The sequence below is a fragment of the Protopterus annectens genome, chromosome 12.part0 (genome assembly GCF_019279795.1).
Source record: "Protopterus annectens isolate FY-2018-M chromosome 12.part0, PAN1.0, whole genome shotgun sequence".
NCBI lineage: Eukaryota > Metazoa > Chordata > Ceratodontiformes > Protopteridae > Protopterus > Protopterus annectens.
Window position 1 is genome coordinate 629,538,383 of NC_056746.1, and position 23,588 is coordinate 629,561,970.

The 23,588-nt window shown below is 41.5% G+C and overlaps 1 protein-coding gene across 1 annotated transcript in view; it reads right to left on the reverse strand.

Moving 5' to 3' along the window:
- LOC122816753 (lysosomal alpha-glucosidase-like) overlaps window positions 1-23,588 on the reverse strand; it is a gene marked incomplete in the record, with an annotated part of 907,240 nt that overhangs the window by 739,087 nt on the left and 144,565 nt on the right. The window contains 2 exon segments of the mRNA XM_044089759.1: window positions 16,629-16,742; window positions 18,351-18,461. Coding sequence (XP_043945694.1) covers window positions 16,629-16,742; window positions 18,351-18,461 — 225 coding nt within the window.

Genomic DNA, 23,588 nt, shown 5'->3' on the forward strand with positions numbered 1-23,588 from the left:
TCTTTGCGTCTTTTGCTTAAAACTGGCGGTGTATCCGACGACATGATATAATTAAATTTTTTGCCAAAATAATGAAGGGCGAACTCTGCCCGGCGCTTAATAGTGCGCTTGTGGAACCTAGCACAAAAACGGCAGGCCGAGACGTCGTGGTCTGGCCCTAAGCAAGGTATACAGAAAGAGTGAAAATCCTTATGCGGTATTTGCTTCCCACAAGAAATGCAATTATTAACTTTGTCTAACATTGGTCTGAGGCAAGAAAAGTTTCCCCAACGGGGTACTTAGCTTTAAAGAAGACTTCGGCTGAAATACTTTCGTAAATCTCAGGAGCTGGCCGACCGGCACTTGCGAACTGCTTCTGCTTCGGGCACCGCACGGCAAGAAAGACTGGAGAAAATGGCGTTGGCTGCCACTTTTATACCCCTGCCGCACTGACGTCAGGGAAGAAGCAACGACAACCGACGCCGGACCTAGACTTTGGAATTCGGCCGACCGAGGACCCGCCTGACGGCAGGATAACCCTTCTGTAATGACTGCAGCTGTATGCACGATGAACATCTCTCTAAACAAGGAGTACAGAAGCAGAAATTGAATTGGATAACACAGACACACCCAGCTGTGCACTCACAGACTAGTGAGGATAGCTGAGTATTACTCTTACTGGAAGAAGAGGAAAAAGCCTTACGAGACATACCAGAGACTCTCTGATCAACAGGAAAAACAGATGTAGGACTTATTCGTACAGCAGGACCAGTAACTATTACGCCAAAATCAGCAATTAGACCTCAGAAAAGACAGTATCCCTTGAGAAAGGATGCAGAGATAGGGATTAAACCTATAATAGCAGCCTTACTTATGGAAGGAGTTTTAATAGAATCTCCCGATTCACCATGTAACACACCCTTATTTCCTGTCAGGAAAGCAAACGGGGAATGGCATATGGTACAAGATCTACAGGCTGTAAATGACGCAGTTATACCCAGGGCACCAGCGGTGCCAGATCCACACACCTTATTGAATGATTTGAAACCTCAGCAGAAGTATTTTTCTGTGGTAGATATTAGCAATGCATTTTTCTCTATACCAATACACCCTGACAACCAACATTGGTTTGCATTTACATTTCAGGGGAAACGGTATACATATACGAGATTACCACAGGGATATTGTGAAAGTCCAACGATATTTGCACAAGAAATGGCAAGTAACCTGGCGGGATTTATCCCACCGAAAGGTAGTCAGATTTTACTTTACGTAGACGACATTCTGCTGGCAGCCCCCACCCAGCAAGAATGCAGAGAGGATACCATATCATTATTACAATTTTTAGCTACTCAAGTATACAAGGTAAACAAAACAAACTGCAACTTTGGAGAAAACAAGTTAAATACCTGGGATATGTAATATCCAAAGAAGGCAGAATATTAGATGAAGACAGAAAAACAGCAATATTACAAGCACCTAGACCAACTACCAAGAAGAAAATGATGTCCTTCCTGGGAACTACTAACTTTTGTCAGAGTTGGATACCAAATTATGCCTTGGAATCTGCTCCGCTGACTAATTTGATATTCAAAAAGCCGATGGAAGCACAGGATTTATTACAGTGGACACAAGAAGCAGAAGCAGCTTTCTGCAAGCTAAAACAACTGATAGCATCTTCCTTAGTTTTAGGATTACCAAACTATCATAAGCGATTTTTCCAAACTGTAGACTGTAAGCAAGGTTATATGACATCAGTGTTGACACAGCAGCATGGGGACAAACAACACCCCATAGCTTACTATTCATCACAGTTAGACCCAGTGGCGCGATCCTTGCCCCACTGTGTACAAGCAGTAGTTGCAACTGCAATGGCAGTGCAGGCCTCAGCCTCAGTAGTGTTGTTCCTCCCTCTCACATTGAGAGTGCCTCATGCAGTCGCAATCATTTTACTGCAAGAAAAAGTGGCATATCTTTCTCCTGCTAGACATCTTTCCTGTATGACTATACTGTTGAGCCAACCTCCTATGACAATTGAACGATGCACAACTTTGAATCCGTCAACCTTGCTCCCAACCCCTGCAGATGGCAAACCACACTGCTGCCTGCAGGAAATTGAGCAAAAGACACTACCTAGACAAGACCTTACAGATGTTCCCCTGGACGATGCATAGGTAACATACTATGTGGATGGCTCGTGCAGGAGGGGTCCTACAGGACAGAATCTAGTGGGGTATGCAGTAGTAGAGATTTTAGAAGCGAAGTCTTTACCACACAACTTATTTGCACAAGCAGCAGAATTGATTGCCTTGACGAGGGCATGTACCTTAGCAGAAGGTAAGAAAGTGAATATTTTTACTGACAGCCAGTATGCTTTTTCTACTGTACATGTTTTTGCGCAGCAGTGGAAAAATAGAGGAATGATAACATCTACTGGTAAACCAATTAATCATGCGCAATTTATTTTAGATTTGTTAGACTCTATTCAGTTACCTCAAAAAGTAGCTATTTGCAAATGCGTAGCTCATACCAAGCAACAGGATAGAATTTCAAAAGGTAATGCGAGGGCTGATACAGCTGCAAAACAGGCAGCTTCAGAAGTTTTTCTCTTGAGTGAGGAATTACAACCTTTGGAGATTTTAGATTTAGAAATGTTAACAACAATGCAGACACTTACTACAAATATAGAGAAACAAAAGTGGATAAAACAAGGAGCAATCCTTGAGAAGGGACTGTACATCTCCAAAGAAAAGAAACCAATTCTACCATCTAACTTTGTTTAGATATGCAGCTTTGTTGAGCCATGGGCAGTCATGTCTCAACAGGGGGGATGGTACAGTTAGTGAATCAAGTGTTTCTGACGTATGGATTTACTAATTATACAAAAAATTTTTGTGCAGCATGCCATGTTTGTAACAAGCACCATGCACAAGGGGCATTTTAACCTAAGCAAGGGAGTTTCCCTACACCACCGTATCCGTTTCATACTATTTGTATGGATTTTATAGAACTGAACAAATGTGAAAATAAAAAGTACTGTCTTGTCATTATAGATATGTTTTCCAAATGGGTGGAAGCTTTTCCAACTAGAAATCCAGATGCAGCTACTGTTGCAAAGGTCCTTGTTAAAGAAATTATACCTAGATTTGGCATACCAGAAAAGATTTATAGTGATAATGGTACACATTTTGTAAACCAAACAATACAGCAACTTAGTTGCTATTTCGGGATATCGTTGAAAAACCACTGTGCGTATCACCCACAATCTGCAGGATTAGTAGAGAGGCACAATGGGGTGTTGAAGAATAAGCTTAGGAAATTGATTAGTGAGACACAAAAGAGCTGGGTGCACTGTTTACCTCTAGCACTGTTCAGCATGAGAACTGTTCCAAATGCAAAGGGATTAACTCCTTTTGAAGTTTTGTTTGGGAGGGCATATTATACACCTCAGTGGAAACCTCTCATGTTTGCAGAGCAGGAGGGTGACAGTTCACTTGCAGGGTATACGAGGCGATTTTTGAATAACAAACTTTTGCAGTTAAATTCTGTTTCAGATAAAGAGCAACCGAAATCGGAAGCAGCAGTAGCCCCAGGCACCTGGGTCTGGGTGAAGATTGTGAAGAAAAAGAACTGGAGTTCTCCGAAGTGGGAAGGGCCGTACCAGGTACTACTGTTGACACCCACTGCAGTCAAGATTGCGGAGCGAGCATCCTGGACTCATTTGACACACTGTAAACTGGTTAAGAACTTTGAACTGGACAAAAACCTTGTTACTGTTGTACAACAAGAACAAAATGGCCAGGTATAGAGTGAATAGAGACATTAAACAAACTCAGAAAACTTGCATGATCATTTTGATAGCTATGCTAATTACATTGTTCTTTTTGTTGTGGCCCTTCCTCTTTCCTGCCACAAAAGTTGAACTGATTAAATGTGATGGGCCAAACATAGACTGGCATCTGAACTTTAACACTTATCAGGCAATTACACGTGTGTATGCTGAGACTTTTAATGTTTTGAACTGCTGGATCTGCACGGCCATACCAACAGCATACGGGGGGGGGGGGTTATTAATGACTGCTATCCCCCTAGGGGTCAATGAGACAGTACAGTTTTGTACCCACCATAAATGTAGATGTTCGAGTGGTTATGCTGCTGCAGTCATCACACTTGGGTTATCCTGCCGTCAGGCGGTCCCTGCAGTCGGCCTGAATTCCAAAGCCTTGGTCCGGCGTCGGTTGTTGTCGCTTCTTCCCCGACGTCAGTGCGGCAGGGGTATAAAAGAGGCAGCCGACGCCATTTTCTTCAGTTTTTCTTGCCCCAGATGTCTAGTGCCCCAAACTAAGAAGGCAAAATAAGAAGCTTGCAAAACATACCTTAGTGAAAAACAATAGTACTAGTTGTAAGCAAATGCACCATATAGACATGCATCCCAAAGGCCGATGTACATGGAGGTATAAGAAAAGCCTTGTTAGGGGATGGAGGGAGGGTAACCTGGACTGCAGCAGCATAACCACTCGAACATCTACATTTATGGTAGGTACAAAACTGTACTATGTTCATCGTGCTATGCTGCTGCAGTCATCACACTTGGGTAGAGTCCCAAAGCTATGGTTGGGTGGTAGGAACTAAACTGGGTTAGGTGCAGCTAAGATGCCCTGCAAAACTGCAGTGGCAAACCCAGCTCTGGTTTGTGAGTACAGAGGAAGGTGGTAATGCTTGGTGAAGGTGTGCACTGAACTCCAGGTAGCTGCCTCCAGAATGTCCTTTGTTGGGACTCCTCGGAGGAAGGCTGCTGAGGTTGCTGTAGCCCTGGAAGAGTGAGATCTAATACTAACAGGCACTGCTTTCCCATGGTGTGAGTAGCAAAAGCGGATGCAATGTGCTATCCATTTGGAGATGGTCTGTTTTTAAATGGCCTTTCCTTCTGAGCCTGGTGCATAGGACACAAGGAGTTGGTCAGATTTTCTGAAGACCTTTATCCTGTCCAAATAGTAACATAACTGTCTGTGAATGTCCAAAGAGTGAAGGAGTCTTTCTCCTTTATTCTGTGGACTTGGATAAAAGGTGGGCAAGTATATGGTCTGATTGAGAGCCACACTGGATACTACCTTTGGCATGAAGGAAGGGTTGGTGCATAAAGATGCTCTGTCCTGATGGAAAATGATGAAAGGTTCCACTGCCATAAGAGCCTGCAGTTCTGAGACTCTGTGTGCTGAGGTGATAGCCAGCAGCAGGGCTGTTTTCCATGACAAATATTGAAGCTCTGCTGAAAAGGCTGGTTCAAAAGGAGGAAGTGTTAATTTTTCCAGCACAAAATTTAGATCCCAAGTTGGAGTTGGTGGTTTTCTGGGGGGTCTTATATTTTTTGCCCCTCTGAGAAACTCTCTTAGCAAAGGATGAGAGAAAATGGGAGGAACCGTATCATAATGAGCTGAAATGGCTGAAGCATGGATCTTTATGGATAAGGAAAGACCTTTGTGTAGCATCTCAGCTAGATATTGAGTATGTGCGGAATATTTGGGATGCCAGGGTTCAGGCTTCTAAGCCTGGCTCCATACACAAAATCTTTTCCATTCGTCTGAGTAAGTTTTTCTGGTGCTGGGCCTCCTGGCCTCCAAAATGACATTTTGGACGTCCTTTGAGAGAAGTGTTTGATAATTTAAGGTATTTTCCATGCAGCTAGATTTAAGGTCCTTAGTTGACTGTGAAGGATCTGAGAGTTTTGTTGTGTTAACAGCAGAGGGAATTGAGTTAAGATCCATGGAGGGCTGCGAGTCAAGTTTCATAGTAGTGGGTACCAGTGTTGATGTGGCCAGTCCGGAGCAATGAGGATCATCTGTGGTCTCTCTTATCTGGCTTTCAGTAATACCTGGGTCAGTAGAGGCAGAGGTGGGAAGGCATAGACTGACAATGCTGTCCAACTGAATGATAGGGCATCCACTTTCCAGGCCCGGAGATAAGTCCTTGTGCAAAATTTTTGTAGCTGGCAATTGTTGGTTGAGGCAAACAGATCTATGTCTGGTGGTCCCCACCTTTGAGTTATCATTGAGAATACTTGCGTGTGTAGTATCCACTAGTGAGGGTCTGTCAAATTTCTGCTTAATTCGTCTGCCAATATGCTCTCCTTTCCAGGCAGGAATTGTGCTTGCAGTTGTACTTGGTAATTTAATGCTGTGTTCCACAAGTCCATTGCCTGTCTGCATAGTGGGTAGGAGTGCGTTCCTCCTTGTTTGTTTATGTACCACATAACTGTGGTGTTGTCCGTCCTTATTAGAAGTTGTCCTGGATGCAAGAGGTCCTTGAAGGCTGTTAGTGCATTTTTTTACAGCTAGCATCTCCTTTTGATTGATGTGTAGTTGCCTTTGGTTTGCAGACCATTTGCCCTGTATGCATTGTCCTGCCATGTGTGCACCCCAGGCGTAGTCTGATGAATCTGTTGTCAAGGTTTGGTTTGCTGGAGGTGAGACAAAAGGAAGGCCCTTGTTTGCTTGGCATGCTTGAGCCCACCATAGAAACTCTTTCTGAAGGCAGGGAATGAGAGTTATACTTGCTTTGAGGCTGTGTCTGTGTTGGGACCATACACTTTTTAGGTACCATTGTAGTTTTCTCATATGCAGTCTTGCATATGCAATTAGTTGAATGCAGGATGCCATGTACCCCAATGCCTGCAGGAACTTCCTTGCAGTGAGCTGGGTAGAAGTTGCCATCTTTTTGAAGTACTGAGCCAGTTGTTTTTGCTTGTCTGGCGTGAGGTAAGCCATCTGGGCCGTTGTATTCAAGCTGGCACCCAGGAAAATTATTTCTTGTGAGGGTATTAGTTTTGATTTTTTTTTGTTTACTGTGTACCCTAGGCAACTTAGTAACTTTGTTACAAATGCCAGATGCTGTAGTAGGATGTCTTTGCTGTCCACTTGGATCAGGCAGTCGTCCAGATATGAATAAATTTGTATTCCTCGTTGTCTGCAGTATGCAATTACTGATGCCAGGCATTTCGTGAATACTCTGGGCGCAGTAGATAAGCCAAAGGGCAATGCAGAGAATTGATAATGCGTTGTGCCTGCCAAAAATCTGAGGCATCTTCTGCAATCTTGTCTGATAGGGACATGCAGGTATGCCTCTTGGAGGTCCAACATTACCAGCCAAGACTCCTTGCCCAGCATGGGAAGAAGCTGCTGTAGTGTGAGCATTTTGAATTTGGGAATGTCCAGGTACGTGTTTACAATTGTAAGGTCTAAGACGGGTCTCCAGGCTTTGTCCTTTCTTGGTACTAGAAACAGTCTTGAGTAAAATCCTTGACCTTGCTCTTTTGCAGGTACCTTTTGAATTGCTTTCATGTTCACGAGAGCTGAAATTTGCTTTTGTGCCTCTGCCCATTGGTTTGTTGGCAGATTTGGCATGCCTCTCATCCGTGGTAAAGTGTGAAAATGAAATCTGTAGCCTCGGGTAATAATATCCAGAACCCATTTGTCCTTTGTTATGATGTGCCAATTTTGTGGAAAAAGAGCCAGTTTTCCTCCTAGAGGTGCTGCCTGGGCAATTTTGCTTGGCAGGCGAGGAGGAAAGTCATTGAGTTTGTTTTCTGAAGGGTTGAAATCTGTCGTCTCCCCCTCTTTGAGTTGTTGTTTGTCATTGTCTAGGCCTGAAGGTACCTTGTGCCTGGCCTCTGCCCCTAGGGCGTCTTTACCTGCCCCTTTGGGGTCTGTCTGAAGCAGGAAAGGACCAGTTTTTTGATGGCCAGTTTCTGCTGAAGCGAGGAGGTTGCACCTGTAAAAAATCTTTAACTGTTTGCATTGATTTTGCCTTTTCTTCCATTTTCTTTAAAACCTCCTCTGCTTTGACACCAAATAATGCATCCTTTTGCAGTGGAACATCCAGTAACTTTGCTTTGACATGTTCTAGTAGGGTCTGCTCTTTTAGCCAAGCATGTCTACGTATTACATACCCTGTGAGCGCTGCTCTACATGAGGCCTCCAAAGAATCAAAACCACACTGCAAGGTATGTTTTCCCACTTGTTCTGCTGCATGCAACAAATCCTGCATCCCTTTGAAATATAGTTGATCTGTTTGAGGGATCATTTTCTGTTTTAACTGAGTAAGCAAGTACTGCTGGTATTTAATCATGTGGAATTGGCAGTTTAATGCCCTCGTGGCCAAAGTGGCAGTGGTATACACTTTTTTCCCCCCATCTTTCTAATGCCCTGGAATCTCTTTCCGCAGGTAGTGGATTTTTAGCAGTGGAGGCCTTAACCCCTTTGGGACCCTGGGAAATGGTTTCTGGGTCTGCAGCAGGGCTTTTATATAAAAACATGTGAGAGTCAGGGACTCGGTAGTATCTGTCTGGTTTAGGTGGTGCTGGAGGTAAGGAATCTGGATTTAGACTAGATTCAGTGTAGACATCATCCAGAATGTCTAAAACAAGAGGAATGGCTAAAAGTCTATGCTGAGGTAGAAGACGAAACTCACGGAGTCTTTTCTTGGAGTCACAGTAATCCTGTCCTTCCCAGTGGAAATGCTCTCTCATGGTGTGCAGGGTTTCCCCAAAAGAGAAGTCTTCAGGGGGGGAAACAGAGGGAACAGATTCCTCAGCATCCGAGTCTTCATAGAGAGGGAAGGGGTCATCCTGTTCCTCAGAGTCTGCTGAGGAAATGGATTCCTAGTCAGAAGGAGGTAAATCTTCCTCCAGTCTAGGCCTTTTGTCAGGAGGGGGTTGGGAACCTCTGATAAGGGTAATCAGGTTCTCCGCCATTTTGAGCATTTGTTTTTTTAGGCATAGGGGCCTGTGTGGGAGTCTGTGGACCTGGTTTCTTACCTTTGGAAGCCTAGCGTATTTTTTAACGGAGAGAGTCATCAGTTTAAAGACATCTTCTGAAACCGAAGGCCTGTCCATAGTCTCCGGATCGCCGCCAGGGCTGGCGTCCGCGAGTTGAGAAGGAACCGGCTCCAGTGGTCCAGTAGATTCTGTCTGAGAGGTAGTTGCATTTTCTAAGTCTGCGGTAGTCAGGGGCTGCGTAGGCGCCTCACTGAAAACCGAAGATCCGGCGGCAGGCCTAACTGAGACCTCGGTATCTGGTCTAGGCTGCCTGTCTTTGTCCTTGTGTTTTTTAAAAATAGCGGTTGTCGGAGGTTCCGACGACATGATGTAGTTGAATTTTCTGCCAAAATAATGTCGGGCGGGATCAGCCCGACGCTTAATAGTGCATTTATTGAACCTAGCGCAAAACCGACAAGCAGAAATGTCAGGGTCTGGGCCTAGGCAAGGAATACAATAAGAATGGAAATCCTTATGAGGTATTTGCGTCCCACGAGAAATACAATTATTAACTTTGTCTGACATCGGTCTGAGGCAAGAAAAGTTTCCCCAATGGGGTACTTAGCTTTATAGAAGACTTCGGCTGAAATTCTGTTCGAAAATCTCAGGAGCTGGCCGACCGGCACTTGCGAACTGCTTCTGCTTCGGGCACCGCGCGGCAAGAAAGACTGAAGAAAATGGCGTCGGCTGCCTCTTTTATACCCCTGCCGCACTGATGTCAGGGAAGAAGCGACAACAACCGACGCCAGACCAAGGCTTTGGAATTCAGGCCGACTGCAGGGTCCGCCTGACGGCAGGATAACCCAAGTGTGATGACTGCAGCAGCATAGCACGATGAACAGCTGAGAAAATCTGGTTTTTGACACAGTAGCTATTAAAGCATATGATAAGGTAGCACTGTATTTGCCTGTGACACAAAAGGGAATTGTATGTTTTTATAAGAATGATACCATACAAGTGGGTTGGAGCAAGTGTAATGTGACCGTACAATATAAATGTTATACAAAAGCAAAAGATTTAGGTGGATCTTGTAGTACAGATTATAACTAATTTCTTAAATCTATGCATAAGACTCTTGATCAGGTACAACGTAATCCTGTACTTTTTAAACAGTTATCTGTAATAGATAGGAAAATGTTTCATGCAGGGCAGTCATTTCGTAACAAAGTAACCACTAAAGTAAAGGACTGTTATTTTGTGTGTGGTAAAAAAGCATATAAATGGTTACCTGAGAATTGGTCCGGCAGTTGTTTTTTGGGATACCTGGTCCCGGCCATACGACACACTGCCGTCTTGTCTCAAGGAAATATTCGAAATACCCGAGATGTAACCAAAAAGACTGTTAAAAAACCTGAGAATCCAGTGGGACAGATCGAGGCGGGTTGGAAAGACCATCATAGTGTGGGTACCAAACTTATGCACATGGACTTGAGTGATGCTGTCATATCGTGGGCAGGCATATTACCTGCATATGGCACAGTTAAATCAATTTGGGAGCTGCGAAAAGTGTCTAAACTTCTCAAAGTGATGAGTAATGCAACTTTTTCTGCTCTTGAACTGATAACTGATGAAGTGAATGCAATGAGAACTGTAGTGCTCCAGAAACGAATGGCTCTTGACTTCACCCTAGCGGCGAGGGGTGGGACGTGCCCTTTAATCAAAGAAGAATGCTGTGCGTTTATTCCAGATCATCAGCACGAGATTAATGACCATTTTGAGGTAATTCAGCAAGTGTCGGCCATGACCAAACCAGGCCCAAACCCTCTGACGGACTTTTTCCAGAATTTGTTTGGGGGGTGGGGTTCCATCTCGATGAACATTTTGATTGCCATTGGGGTGGGATTACTCCTAATAGGAGTTAGTGTTTGTTGTGGAATCCCCTGCATGAAGAAATTAATCAAAGAATTTATAGACATATCAGTTTCTGAGACTATGTACCAGAGTACTGAATTTGAAGACCTGCTAGAATCTGAAACACTTTCATAAAGTTTAAACTGAATGACGTTCTTAACTGCAAATCCTGATTGGAAGAGGTTAGGAAAAGAAGCAAACTGTTTATTCTTTTTGAAAATAGAATTAAAAAGTATTAACAGGGGGGAAATGTTAGAAAAATATGTATTAATGTGTGTATGCTTAATGCTAGTTAGTAGTTGAAAGAGTTAACACGTTTTTCATTCTATTTTATATGCACCGTTTTATATAAATTGAGTTTCATCTGAGAACTGAAAAAGATGCTTTTTGAAACTGCAGTGTGCTTTCTGAAACTTGCAAGATGCCCTCTGATCTAGTAATTGCTAGCACAGCAATATTTGTATTTATGCCTTCTGGAAATGTACTTGAGAAGCAGGTGCTTATCTGCTAGGTCAGGAACGAATGAATGAACAATGCTATATTCTGTAAATGTAATGATTCTAAACAATCAGCTCTGCTCGAAGTATGAGAACATGTACAGCTGCAGAAGCTTAGAGATAATATAGACAAAGGATTATTAAAGAAATGAACTGCTAGCTTTGTGCTTGAATTAGCCATAGTACCTTGAATAGTAACATAACATGTATCTAACCGGTGGTAACCAAGGCCACGTTGTTTTCCTTAGGAAGTTTCTCACAAAAATTGTTAAATCAGCAGAAATTCATGGGACTGATGGTCAACAAGTGATGATGAAAAGACTTGTAATTTGCTACGTCAGCTTGGTAGGCAATGTCTTATTAGAAAGTGTATAAAAATGAAAGTATTTCCTGTTTCTAGTTTGACAAACTCTGTAATAGCACGTTTTTGTCTCCTTGCTGCAAGATTAAAGTGCCTTAACCTGAACCTACCGTGTTTTGATAATTTTTAAAGTATATTTTTCCTTTGACAACGTGGCAAACAAGATCTGGGGATTGTGCTGGTGCACCATGGGATACCTACCTAGCCACAAGTCAACTAGAAGACTGAGCTTGCAAAAAGGCAGAGTCGGAGCAGAGGATCGGCTCTGAACCTATATGTAAGAATGACGTCAAGACAGGACTACAGAACATCATTACTCTGGAATCTGGCTTCTCACAAAAGCCAACCTTCTAGACAGGGAAAATCTGTTCTAATTTACACCATGAACTAAGCCACTAATGAAGTCCAACATTTTGTAAAGATCAACTCCTCCTCTACCTCCCATCCAGGGGTGGTTAAAACAAAGTTAGACCTACTGACTGCCAGCAACCTGAGACAAATGAAGTACAAATACTTTTTCTACATGCAGGAAATCTAGAGTCATACGAGCTCCCTTTCAGGAGAAGACAAAAATCATGACTCAGTGCCACATATGGAACCTTAGCTAAAGTAGCAGAGTATTCAGAGTGCAGTGATTAGAAAATTAGCATTTTCTCTGTCTTTTTGTAAGAAATGCATAGACTAAAACCTGCTGTGAAACTTATCCAGCATTTTTAATTACTTCCCATCTCCAAAATGGTAAAAGCTGAAGACCACAGACTACTATACAGTACCTTCAGAATCTACAGTAATGTATCCTTTCCCTGCATATTTAGGAAGGTAGGTCAGGTGTCTTTGCTAATAAGCCATTGCAACTTATTAGCCTACAGCTCTATCTTAAACCTCATAAAGACAAAGAATCTAGAAGAAAGTATAGAAAAAGAAGCCAGGAGCATTTGGAAAAGAAAAAAAAAAAAATAATCAGAAATCGTAAAGCAAGAAGAGAGAAGGAAAAAAAGAAAGAGCGAGAGAGCTCTGACTTCTTTGAGGAGACTCGCCAAACTGCAGCTTTACAACACGGGTTAAGGCAGTACCCTCAGGGGAAAATTTCTTGCTTTAGAACATTAAAAAAATAAAATGTGAAGCTACAGAAACATACAAGTCCAACATTTTGCTGCACTGATCCCCTGCCAGGTTTCCTTCCCGTTTCCCTTTGTCTCAAGCATCAATTAACCAAAATTCTCCTAGAAAACTTGAGAGGTAAGAGACAGGTTCTGTAATATACTGTAAATATGCCCAACTCAAATGAGGGCAAAACAATTATTCACTATCCCTTTCACTTTGATTAGATAACCCATAACTAAAATCAATGAGCAATGAAAGTCAGAATACGACATTCTGAACTAATCTCGAGGACTTAAACAGGAGGAAAGGGGAGAAATGCAAAGAAACAGAGATTCTCCTTAGAAAAATAATCCTTCCACCACCTACATTCACTCATTGAAAAGGCAGGGAATCAATGCCTTTTCAGTAAATGTGGATATTCAGATCAGGTTAAACCTGCAGCACACAATATCCTTGTTCACAGGATCATAGCAGGTTACTAGGCTAACGGCCCAAAAGCCACTTTAAACCTAGACAGGTTTACCCCAAATATACCAAAGTAGTGCTGACGTATCAGTACCACAAGGAACTGCACGGTTATGATATAGGCTTGTACACAATGTCCCCACAGGCTACCCTGTCAATTACAAAGGTGCCAAACCTAAGGTAAATTTACAATTCCCATACATTGGTTCAAGATACATTTGAACAGGGTTAGGGGTTGAGCTTTGCTTTACATGGATGGGAAGCCTGTTCCAGTGAAGAGGTAATCTTTGAGACACATACCTGTCCCACCGACATAGCCTGTTAATGTCACAAATTAGGGTTAGGTCCTCAGATAGCTATTTCTGATGACATTTCTTCTGCAACATATCCATCAGTGTGGGATCAGAGGATGCCTTGTAGGCTAGTCATAGATCACTGCACATCAGACTAACAGTCTGCATAGGACCTGATTACTCCTTGTACTCTTTTAGTGAAGAGACTCTGTGCTCTCCCAAGTGTCTGCTAAGGTACATGCTGAAGAGTGAGTTGTACTTGATTACTGATCTGATAAGAGCCAAGTACAGGGAAGCAATGTGACATTCTCGTACCAAGATGCCATGCTCTTATTGCTCAAATTGTGCAACTTAGAATGATTTTCTCACCAAAGTAGTTTTAGGGGGGTGTATTATCAATGCGGTCATTTCCAGGGGTGGCAGTCTTTCCAAAGGGTACTATTATACATTTTTTCACAATGAGTTTTTGTCCATGGCTTTAACACCAGTTGTTTGCCTGTGTCAGGCCCTTTTGAAGGGCATCTACATCTTTAGGGGGATTCAGTGAACATTCCTAGTTTGCAGTCATCTATAGACTTGGTCAGCTAGAGGTCCTTGATGTTTACCTTTACTGCAGAGAAGTAGATGCCAAAAAGGAGAGGCACTAGCAATAATCCCTGTGGAACTCGCTAGTGACTAGCCTATTTGTGGTGGTGGATGCCTCTATCTTAACTTCTTGTGTCTTTTCACTGAGCCAGTTGGCTATCAGGTGACATACACCTGTTTATGCCTACTTTTGTGCGTTTATTTACAATGCCTGTGTGAGGCAGTAAGTCAAACACCTTGGCCAGATCAGAGTAAACAGAGGGCACCGTTTTCCCCTTGCTCATAACTTTAGTGACCTTCAAAGAAGTCCATCAAGTTATGCAGGTACTACCCGCCTTTAACAAACTGAATTTGGTTAGGTCTAGTGTCTGTAGGTTTCCTATATCATCATTTATCAGATAAATAATTATTTTCGTGACCTTGCCTATAAGACTAGTCAGACTTAAGAATCTGCAGTTCCCCAGGTCCATAGAAAGCTCTCCCCCCTCCTACACGTTTGCCATGAACCCAGTCTGGAGGCTGTGGTTAAGCAGAAATTCTAGCAGGCAGGACAAGTCATGTTTAATGCTATTCAGGAGACATCCTGGGATATTATCAGGGTACAATGAGAAGCAGTGTTCTTGGCCTTAAGGAGCCCAGCGAGGACCTGCTCTCTAGTGATGGTGGAGACATGGTGGACAGTATTTCCTGGGGGGGGGGAGGTGATAAAGGGGTGAGTAGGGTAAAACTGGAGCTAAATGTACTGGCCAGCATATTAGCTATACTCTCTGGTTCCATACAGGTGGCTCCACCACATTCACAGTAGTCATTCTCTAGTCAGTTCTTATGAAGAAATATCACATTTAACACTTAGATTACAGATCACCACAAAATGTTCCCACAACTTACGGCTCACTACCAAACTTGAAAAACTTCCTGCAGGGGTAAGTCTTAGTACTCTACTGCATGTTCAGATACAACTCCACTTCGAAGATGGATTTCATAAAGAGTACCACAGGCTGATGAGTATAGATCAGACATTTATATCTTCTCCTACAGAGGTATTTAAGACCCCTGCACATATAACGACCCTACAGACAGAGACACACACAGACAGACACACACAGACAGACAGACACACAGACAGACAGACATTCACCACATACGACAGCATACATGTGTGCAAACACACACACATGTATATAAAAGTTATGTACACACCATAACATTAGATCTTCATGACTCATGTCATTTCACATCAACAGTAGGACTAGTCTGCTTCAGGTAATGCTTGCTCAGCACCTTTGAGACTCTCCTAGGCCCAAACCTCCTTCACTAGCTCCACTACTCCCAACCTCTCTTTAACACTAAAGTCAATGGACTGGATCATGCATGACACATCCATTTTCAAAACTGTAATAATCAATACAACAGGACTTTGGGTATTGCCCTTACTTAAATCACTGTTAATACTCTTTACACTACCTATAAATAATGTACTATAAATGCTCCAATCTGTCACAAAATGTTCAAACCAAAGTTTTCTCAACAATGTACTTAAAGTAACATCATTTTATGAAATACTGATACTGATGCTGAACCAGTGTTATTACTCTTTTATATTATTTTGCATCACTACCTCCTTAATTATGGGCCCACTGAATACATGTCCTTCCAATATCAACTAATAAAACTAATGCATGTAACCACAAACAAATCTATGCGACTGCTTCACTCAAATAGGGAAATACTGAAAATTTATTAGTAATGTGTTATTTTATTAACACAATATGCTGTTTTTGAGCAAAACTATACATTGTACTGTACTAGCTAAACAATGTACTGTACGTGTACAGCTGTACTACATCACCCTGTTACACTAAGTCACCCTATGCTGTACTACATATTCTCCTTGCTAAACTGTACGCCAAACTACTTAAGTCAAACTAATGACGCAAACTGACAAATGACCTCAAAATCGTGTGCAACTGCGCCTCATGCCCAGACTGCAGCTGAAAAGGGGTATATGGACCAGTCCACCTTCCCAGTTACCAAATGAATCCATAAAAATAAACACACACACAAACAGAATAAAATGGAAGTAGATACATCAGAAAAGAACTACCAAGCTGGTTAGGAGAACTCTCCAATTCCTTCTCAAAGTAAGGGGACTAATCCCCTTCCCACTGCTAATTGCCTTATAAGAAACAAACACTTTAAATGCATTGTTCCTTGTCATTTGTTAGAAAGAAAATGGTCAGGTCTTTGTGAAGCTTCGTTGCTAAAAAGGCCCCAAAGAGAATGAAAAGTGAGAATTGAACAACAGACCCTGCAGCTGTGAAGCACAGATCTTCCACAGCTAGACAGTGCTGTCCTCACATCTCTTCCTATTGGGTAGTGCATTTTCGTGAAGAAGATAAAAGCAGTCATGCATGCCCATTATGTCTGCACAAGTGGAATGCATGCCACTTGCATGTAATTGCCAATACATAGTGTCACCAAGAAAACAATAACTGTCATTCTCAAGCTGATGATTTACAGGGAATAAAATATTTGCTTTTTTTATTTATTTTTTGAAAAACCCTTGTCCATCATTATAGCAGAGATTCCTCTTTTAGTACAAGTTTGGCAAAAGAGACGCATTTTTAATCAACAGTAACAAATCCACTGCTGCATCTGCAGAAAATATAGAACATACTTACAATCCAAGCTCCATCAAAAGCAATCTTGCTGTAAAACTGTTCCAGGTTCTCATACCACCAGTGGTGTGTTTCAGGATCCGAGAAATCGGGGAAGGCTGTTAACCCTGGCCAAACCTGCAATGACACAAGAAAGACACCAATCAAAAGGAAATGTGCAGTTCTGTCACATGGACTCTGATACTTAAAAGATGTTCACTCAGCAAATCAGCATTCACTCAGATGAAGGGAAACAGACAATGAGATAATATGCCACGGGCAGCTGCAGTACATGAGATTAAGAAAAGGAAGACTAGGCAAGTGAAGAGAGATGGAACACAGACAGTGTGATAAGGGGAAAGAAAAAGAGATAATGTGCAACCAGAAAGGAAAAGTTTGAAACTAATGGTGAACAGATACAGGAAGGCATGCAGAAAGGCCAGGAGACAGCAAGCATCCCTCATGCTGGAGTGAAGGAAATGAATTGATGCATACATAAAGGAAATGGAGGTGCAGGAGGGATGTAAGTAAGGAGGAGGGGTGGCAGTAGCAGTTCTGAAAGAAACAGAAGCTCACACAAATTACATGAAGTGCTAGATTTCCAGGTAGCTACCAACTTCAGAATAGCTTAAAGAAAGGAAGTAAGAGCAGGTGAGAAGGAGGAGCAGTTCTAGTGATAAGGGATCACAGGGCAAGTCAAAATTAAGTGAACAAGTGGAAGTGATACTGCCCTTGACCGAGATTAGACAAAAACTCAGGAAACATGAAAGGTTCTCATGGATGACAGGATATGGGCAGCAATTACTTGATGGGTGGGACTACAAAAAAAAGGCATAAGGAAGGAAAGCAACATGGTCAGGACATTAAAACAACTGAGATGTACAGGAGCCTTTTAGGAGGTGCTACCAACATACATGCAATGGGATGAGCAGATGAGTAGGAACATGGACTAGAAAGTGCCATGACTAAACTACAAATGTATTTCACCTCCCTCTAAGTAGGACAGCTTTGCTGAAATCTGGACTGCAAAGGTATAAATCAGGACATTATGATTTGGTGGGATACAGGACAAAGTGTTAACTACAGCACAGGTGTCCAGAGTTCAAAGAAAGGCTACCAAGGCAATAAAGAGAGAGAATGGAAGAAAAGTGGGTACAAGTGACAAGTTATAGAAATGAAATCTATTCTTAATCGGGGCAAATTAGGGGAATCATAATATGGCTGCACAAGGCTCTTATGGGACAATGTGCTGGTGCATAGCTCAAGAAGATTGAAAGCAGAGATGGCATACTTACAAAGACTAAGGACACAAACTGCAACCTAGAAATTAGAAAGCATTTTTAGTTTCAAGGAAAGGGTACTGGATAAATAAAACAGGTTACCTGAGGAGGCCAGCAGACACTACACAGTCTGTTAAAAAGGCTTGAGGAAAATATTCAGCTAAGAGAAGGGGAATATAAAGGGTAAATGAATCATATAAGTTACACGAGTGAGCAGACAGACAAATGACTTGTCACTGTCTACATTATAACAATTTAATGGGAGTGTGGTAAAAAAAAAAGTCTTAAAATATTGAAGACAAAAAAAAAACAAAGCACTTTTTCTGGGAAATGTACAGCACTATTAAGAGTTACTCTTACATAATGTCATAAAAATCTCCACATAGTAAACAACCCTAGGTAAGTAAGGGCCCACAGTATGCAGCACCAGCACCACAGTAAGTAAAGGGCTGGTAGCTCGCCTTACCTTTCCGATGAGCAGCTTGTCATCCGTTGTATTAATAAAAACACTCCGTTTCAGTCCTTCATCAAAAGGCCAGTAAGAGCCACTTGGTTGGGAGCTACTAATTCCTGGATCCTGGAGGGGAAACAAAAACAGAAACTTCAGTACAGGAGACCAAATGAAAATAAAAACCTTATTTGACAGTTTTCTAAATTTCTCTACATACAGGAGACTATAGTGAAATAAAAATTTAATTTGCCAGTTTACTAAGTTTCTGAACATACAGCTGATCAGCACTACACTGCAAATTTTCACAGCACTGTGTACAGACAGGAAAGCACAACCATCATGATCATGGCCAATCACCCTATCACACTATCACCTATCATGATCTTAAAATCACAAACACTGCTTACCCCTTAAATGGGAGAGAGTCTTAAAAACAATGTTACTATAAATGAGATACAAAGATTTTAAGTAAGCCAAAACTGATAAAATTAAATGCAACTAAGGAAGTTGCTTTGATTTTAGTTATTTTTATGCACAGCAATATTTACTAATGACTGCTTTTTCATTCTTTCACACAGTGCAATCCCTATACATGGTGCACTTGTTATTTTGGCCAATATAACCATTTTATAGTTGTATGATTATATAGTACTGATAAATTAGCCTCACTTCAGATAATTTGTGTTTACATTTAACTCTCAATAACTTGCCATTCATTATTACACGTGTAAATCCTAATATCAACTATTTTTTATCTAATCTTCTTATTCTCAATTTTAATATTGATCCTTAAAATCAGTTAAACACACAAATTAATTAATCTCAATACAGAGAGATCAGGAATTGACTAGTGACCATATGGTTTTAATTTTCACTGTATTACAAATCTTACCAATTGGACCAGTGGCTTCACATCTTGCACTGTAGTCTACTTTACTAGATAGACACACATCTTCGGTGCTTTGTTCTGGGTCAATGTCCTCTTCAAGCTCAGTTTCCATTACAGAATTCCAAACAGACTATTCTACTATGGAGTTCTGTTTTCAATATTTAATAGTTCTCATTACCACAGTTTTAAAATTATATACTTATCTTTTACATCTCTGTTACTGATAGCTTTAATTTGAACATGTAAATCCAAAGAGAAACTATCTCATTAACAATAAACACTAAAGATATCAATGCTTTTACCTCTTTAATACAAGTTATTTTACATCAGCTCAATAAAAAACACCAGTGACATTAACTTATCTTCCAAATACAAAGCTTATCTTATTATTTGACTTCTCATGGTTTAATTTCTTCAGGTCTTTTGGGTTTTCTAATACCATGACAAGTATGGATTCTATTATGGTGTGGACTATGTAAGATTGAGTTCTTGTGCTCATTTGTCATAACATTCAAATTACACACCATGAAACAGTATAGGCAGCCATAAGAAGTAAAAAGTTCCCCAGAAGTAAAGTTGTAAATAACATATTACTAGCTTGGATGACAAAAAGAGGGAAGAAAAACATAGGAAAAAATGGACTCTACAGGGAAAAGTGCAACAAAGGATTGTGGGAGGGAATAATAATGAAAGATATCAATGATAGATGTATTTTTAGAGGTCAGACCTCTAACATTTTGGAGGCAATTAAACATTCTGATATATTGCAGACAGTAAAAGAAAACAATAAAGAACTGATGGCAAATTTACTGACCTCTGAAACTAAACTGGAATTACAGACTGACACATTAATTGACTAAGATGAAGGATGAAAATAAAGAATACAGGAAATAATGGTATACTGGAGGGATGATAAGGAACAGATAGAGGATTTATGCAAAAAAAGTTTGCAGAATGGATAGGAATGAAAGAAAAGATGTGCAAACTGAGACAGCAAGCACCGGATCGCATGAGTTTTAACAGGGGCTTGACGATGCACTCAGACACAGACACATGTACAATTCTCTACCTTCTTTTTGAAAGAGAAAGTATGGTTTAATTTACAGAAACCAGATTACAAAATCAAAACTGGAGAGTCATCTGTTTTTCCTAACCAAGACTTTTCACTGCAACAAAGTAGAACAGGATTTGTTCTCGTATAGAGGCAATGTAAACTCAAAGGGATCAGATAGAAAACCAGAGTTTAAGTCCTCAAAAATATGTCGTAAGAATAAAAACAGTAAGTCCCGGTACAAACAGTATAGTCCCAAATGGTAGCATATATACAAAAATATTCTTGCCCAAAATGTCAGAAGAGAGTGTGCCACAAACACAAAACAACCTGAGGAAATAAAACATCTAGTATTATGCAGCCCAGGATATCTAAAAATATAGTTCGTACAAGGCACCTACACAACCTTCCTGAAACTGTGAGGGAAAGGATACAGTAGTAAAGGCTGGCCAAGCATAGGAATCTAGAAGCTGGCAGCTTATGCAGTAAAAGGAAGCTGGCAATTCATGCGTAGGCAGGCGCTGACAAGGAGCCTGTAGAATCCTAGAGCAGAGGGGCACTGATGCCAAGTAGAGCCTTCCAGCAGGGAGGTAGTAGCTGCTGCTTTAGAAACAGCACTCCTAACACCCCCTTAGAGAATAATGGTAGTAGCAGGCCCCTGGATGATCTTCCCAAGTATGCACTGAACAAAAATAGCTGCAAAAGAAATATCCAATTAGAAATGCCCTTGCAAACTGTTGAGAAAGCAAAGTGAAGTTAAAGCCAGCTTAGACCCTGTGAACCTAAAGCTGCCAAAAGAATAACAAAATGCAACTGCCTAACCAATTGCCCTGCTCAAAGGTTTGTTCAGAAAATTGTTTGCTTACATATTGAACTGAAAAACAAAAAACGTTTATTTTGAGGATCTGCAAAAACGTAAGGCAGAAACTGTAGGCAAATTAAGCCCAAGGATTTACATCCCTAAATATAAAGTCCTTGCTGAAAACACGAAAGGGAATCTACTATGGACAAAAAAATGGTTTGAAACACCCAGGGCACAAGAAACATATCAGAACAAAAAGGAAAGATTAGTGCGACAGAAATTTCAATTGGGCAGATCAAAAATACCAGCCTGCATGAGTAAAACAACTCAGGTGCTGGCCTTGCAGAAGTAGCAGCCGCTTTTAGCGTCTTCCATGACAAAATAGCCAGCAGAAGCAGTAGCAAGTACCGGGGTTGTTTCAAAATGGAACAATCAAAGCAAGCTGAATCAAGGTGAGCATGAATCTTTAAAGAACGGAAAGGATGTATATGAATTGCCCACTCAAAGAGAAATTGAAAGCAAGAGCCAATCATAGCCTCTGACATTCCAAATCACAATCATCTTCCATTCTAAAAATCTGCGGAATGAATATTTTAAATCTCTAAAAGACGACCTTTTCAATCTCAATAATACAGTAAGTACTAGCCATTCACTCCAAAAACACTCCGGATGCTGCTGTACAGGCTGTGACCTCCAGCTGAAATAACAGCTCGTGCTTAGATTTGAGAGGAGCTCAGATTTTGATTGATATCATGACCTTGCCTTGTTCCAGACTGCAAGACATGAGATGAGAGATGGAGAATTTCAGGCTTGACTAAGACCATGGAGAGAAGTGCCAAGGTCCTGTGCAGAAAATCATCCCTTTCCTGATTTATCCCGAGGGAAGTTTTAAGGACCCATTAAGGCTTCTGTGCAGACTCCCTAAGAAGTGAAAGAGGTCCATTTCCAACTGAGATGATGAACTATCCAAGCAATATGGCTGATCCTGTCTGACCTTTAGTGAATACTTTGGGAAGAGAGATTTGAGAGGAGAGCTTATAGACATAGAGGTTCCCAACTGAAGATGAGGCATCACTTTCCATGAAGCTGATAGAGCTGCTACTGGGCAAAATACTTTGGTGGTTTGTCTGATCTGAACAGATCTGTCTGGAGTCTGGTGTGACACAAGAAATGAAACTGAAAGAAATGAAGATCCAGTTTCCCATAAATCCTAGATGATTTGTCTTCTTCCATAATCTGCTGTTGGATACATTATTGATAGTGTTGCATGTGCGAAAAGGTCACAGTTGTGGAAGCCCTGCGATGAAGAAGTAACCTGGTCTCTGCCGCAGAGGACCAAGAACTGCTAACATCCTCCTTTCTGTGTGATGCTGTAGTGCTGTAGATGCTGTGCCAGTTGTGTTGTCTCCAAGTAACCAGCACACATCATCTCCTTTCCATGTAGATGAGCATGCTCGCCCGTGGCGATGTCTTTGTCTGGTCAGTCATCCTTTGTAGATGTACATCCCTGCAGGTCCTGACAAGCTTGAGCCACCTCAAAGAATTCCTTTGAAGGCATTAAGGTATTTGTTTCTAAATTGTCACATCTTTGTCCCCTTGTTTACCAGATCCCAGAGCCCACATTGCAGAGCTTGCAGAAGGCAAGGGTATTGTTTGGCATGAGAATGTTAAGATATGGCGGAAGGCCTGTGCAGTCACATTTGACTGCCTCAGAAGCTGTTGGATGAGGGAAATGATGGAGCCTTTGATTGTCCGAAAGTAAAAGGCCATCGTGTGCGCAGTCAATGAAGGACTAGTGAGGAAGCAGTTGTTGAGAAGGGTACTAGACTGACTTTTGTCCAGAGGGGTTAAGACCCTATCTGGATTTTGCTCACAGTCTCTAGATTCACTCAGATGAGAGGTACTGGAACTTTAAGGTGTTTACAGAAGGTTTTTTCATGTAGCACTAAGGAGTAATAAGATTTGCTTGAAGGAATGGGTGTTGCGCCAGAAGAGCCAGAACCTCTGTGAATACTCCAGATGAGTTGTATAAGAAAGGGGGCTGCAAGAGACTGATCACTGAAATCTCCAGGAACTGATAGCAGATACTTTCTGCAAAAACTAGCAAAGACAATCTGCAGAAGCCTTAATAGAATTGAAGTTACCATCCAGTGATCCAATCCCTTAGCCTTACAGGTGCATGTTAGTAAAAAGGTCAGGAACTTGGGAATGTCCTAATTGATGAACTGGTAGAGGAAACGGAAATTCTCTCCCCAACATCGAATCTGGTCTTTGGGAGAACAAGCAGGTTGAGGATAGTGATAAATTGGTCTCTGACTGACTGAATTCTTTTCTATCTGGACTAACTGAAGCCCCTATGAGAGTAACTGAGCTTTGACTAGGAGGATCTTTCTTTGGGGAGGAACTGAGGCTGGCATGGCCTCTAAATTGTGTCTTGGAAATAAATAAAATGCCTTTGATATAACATTGTGTGGGAAATTGAATGATGCACCCAAAACTCTTGAATCTTTG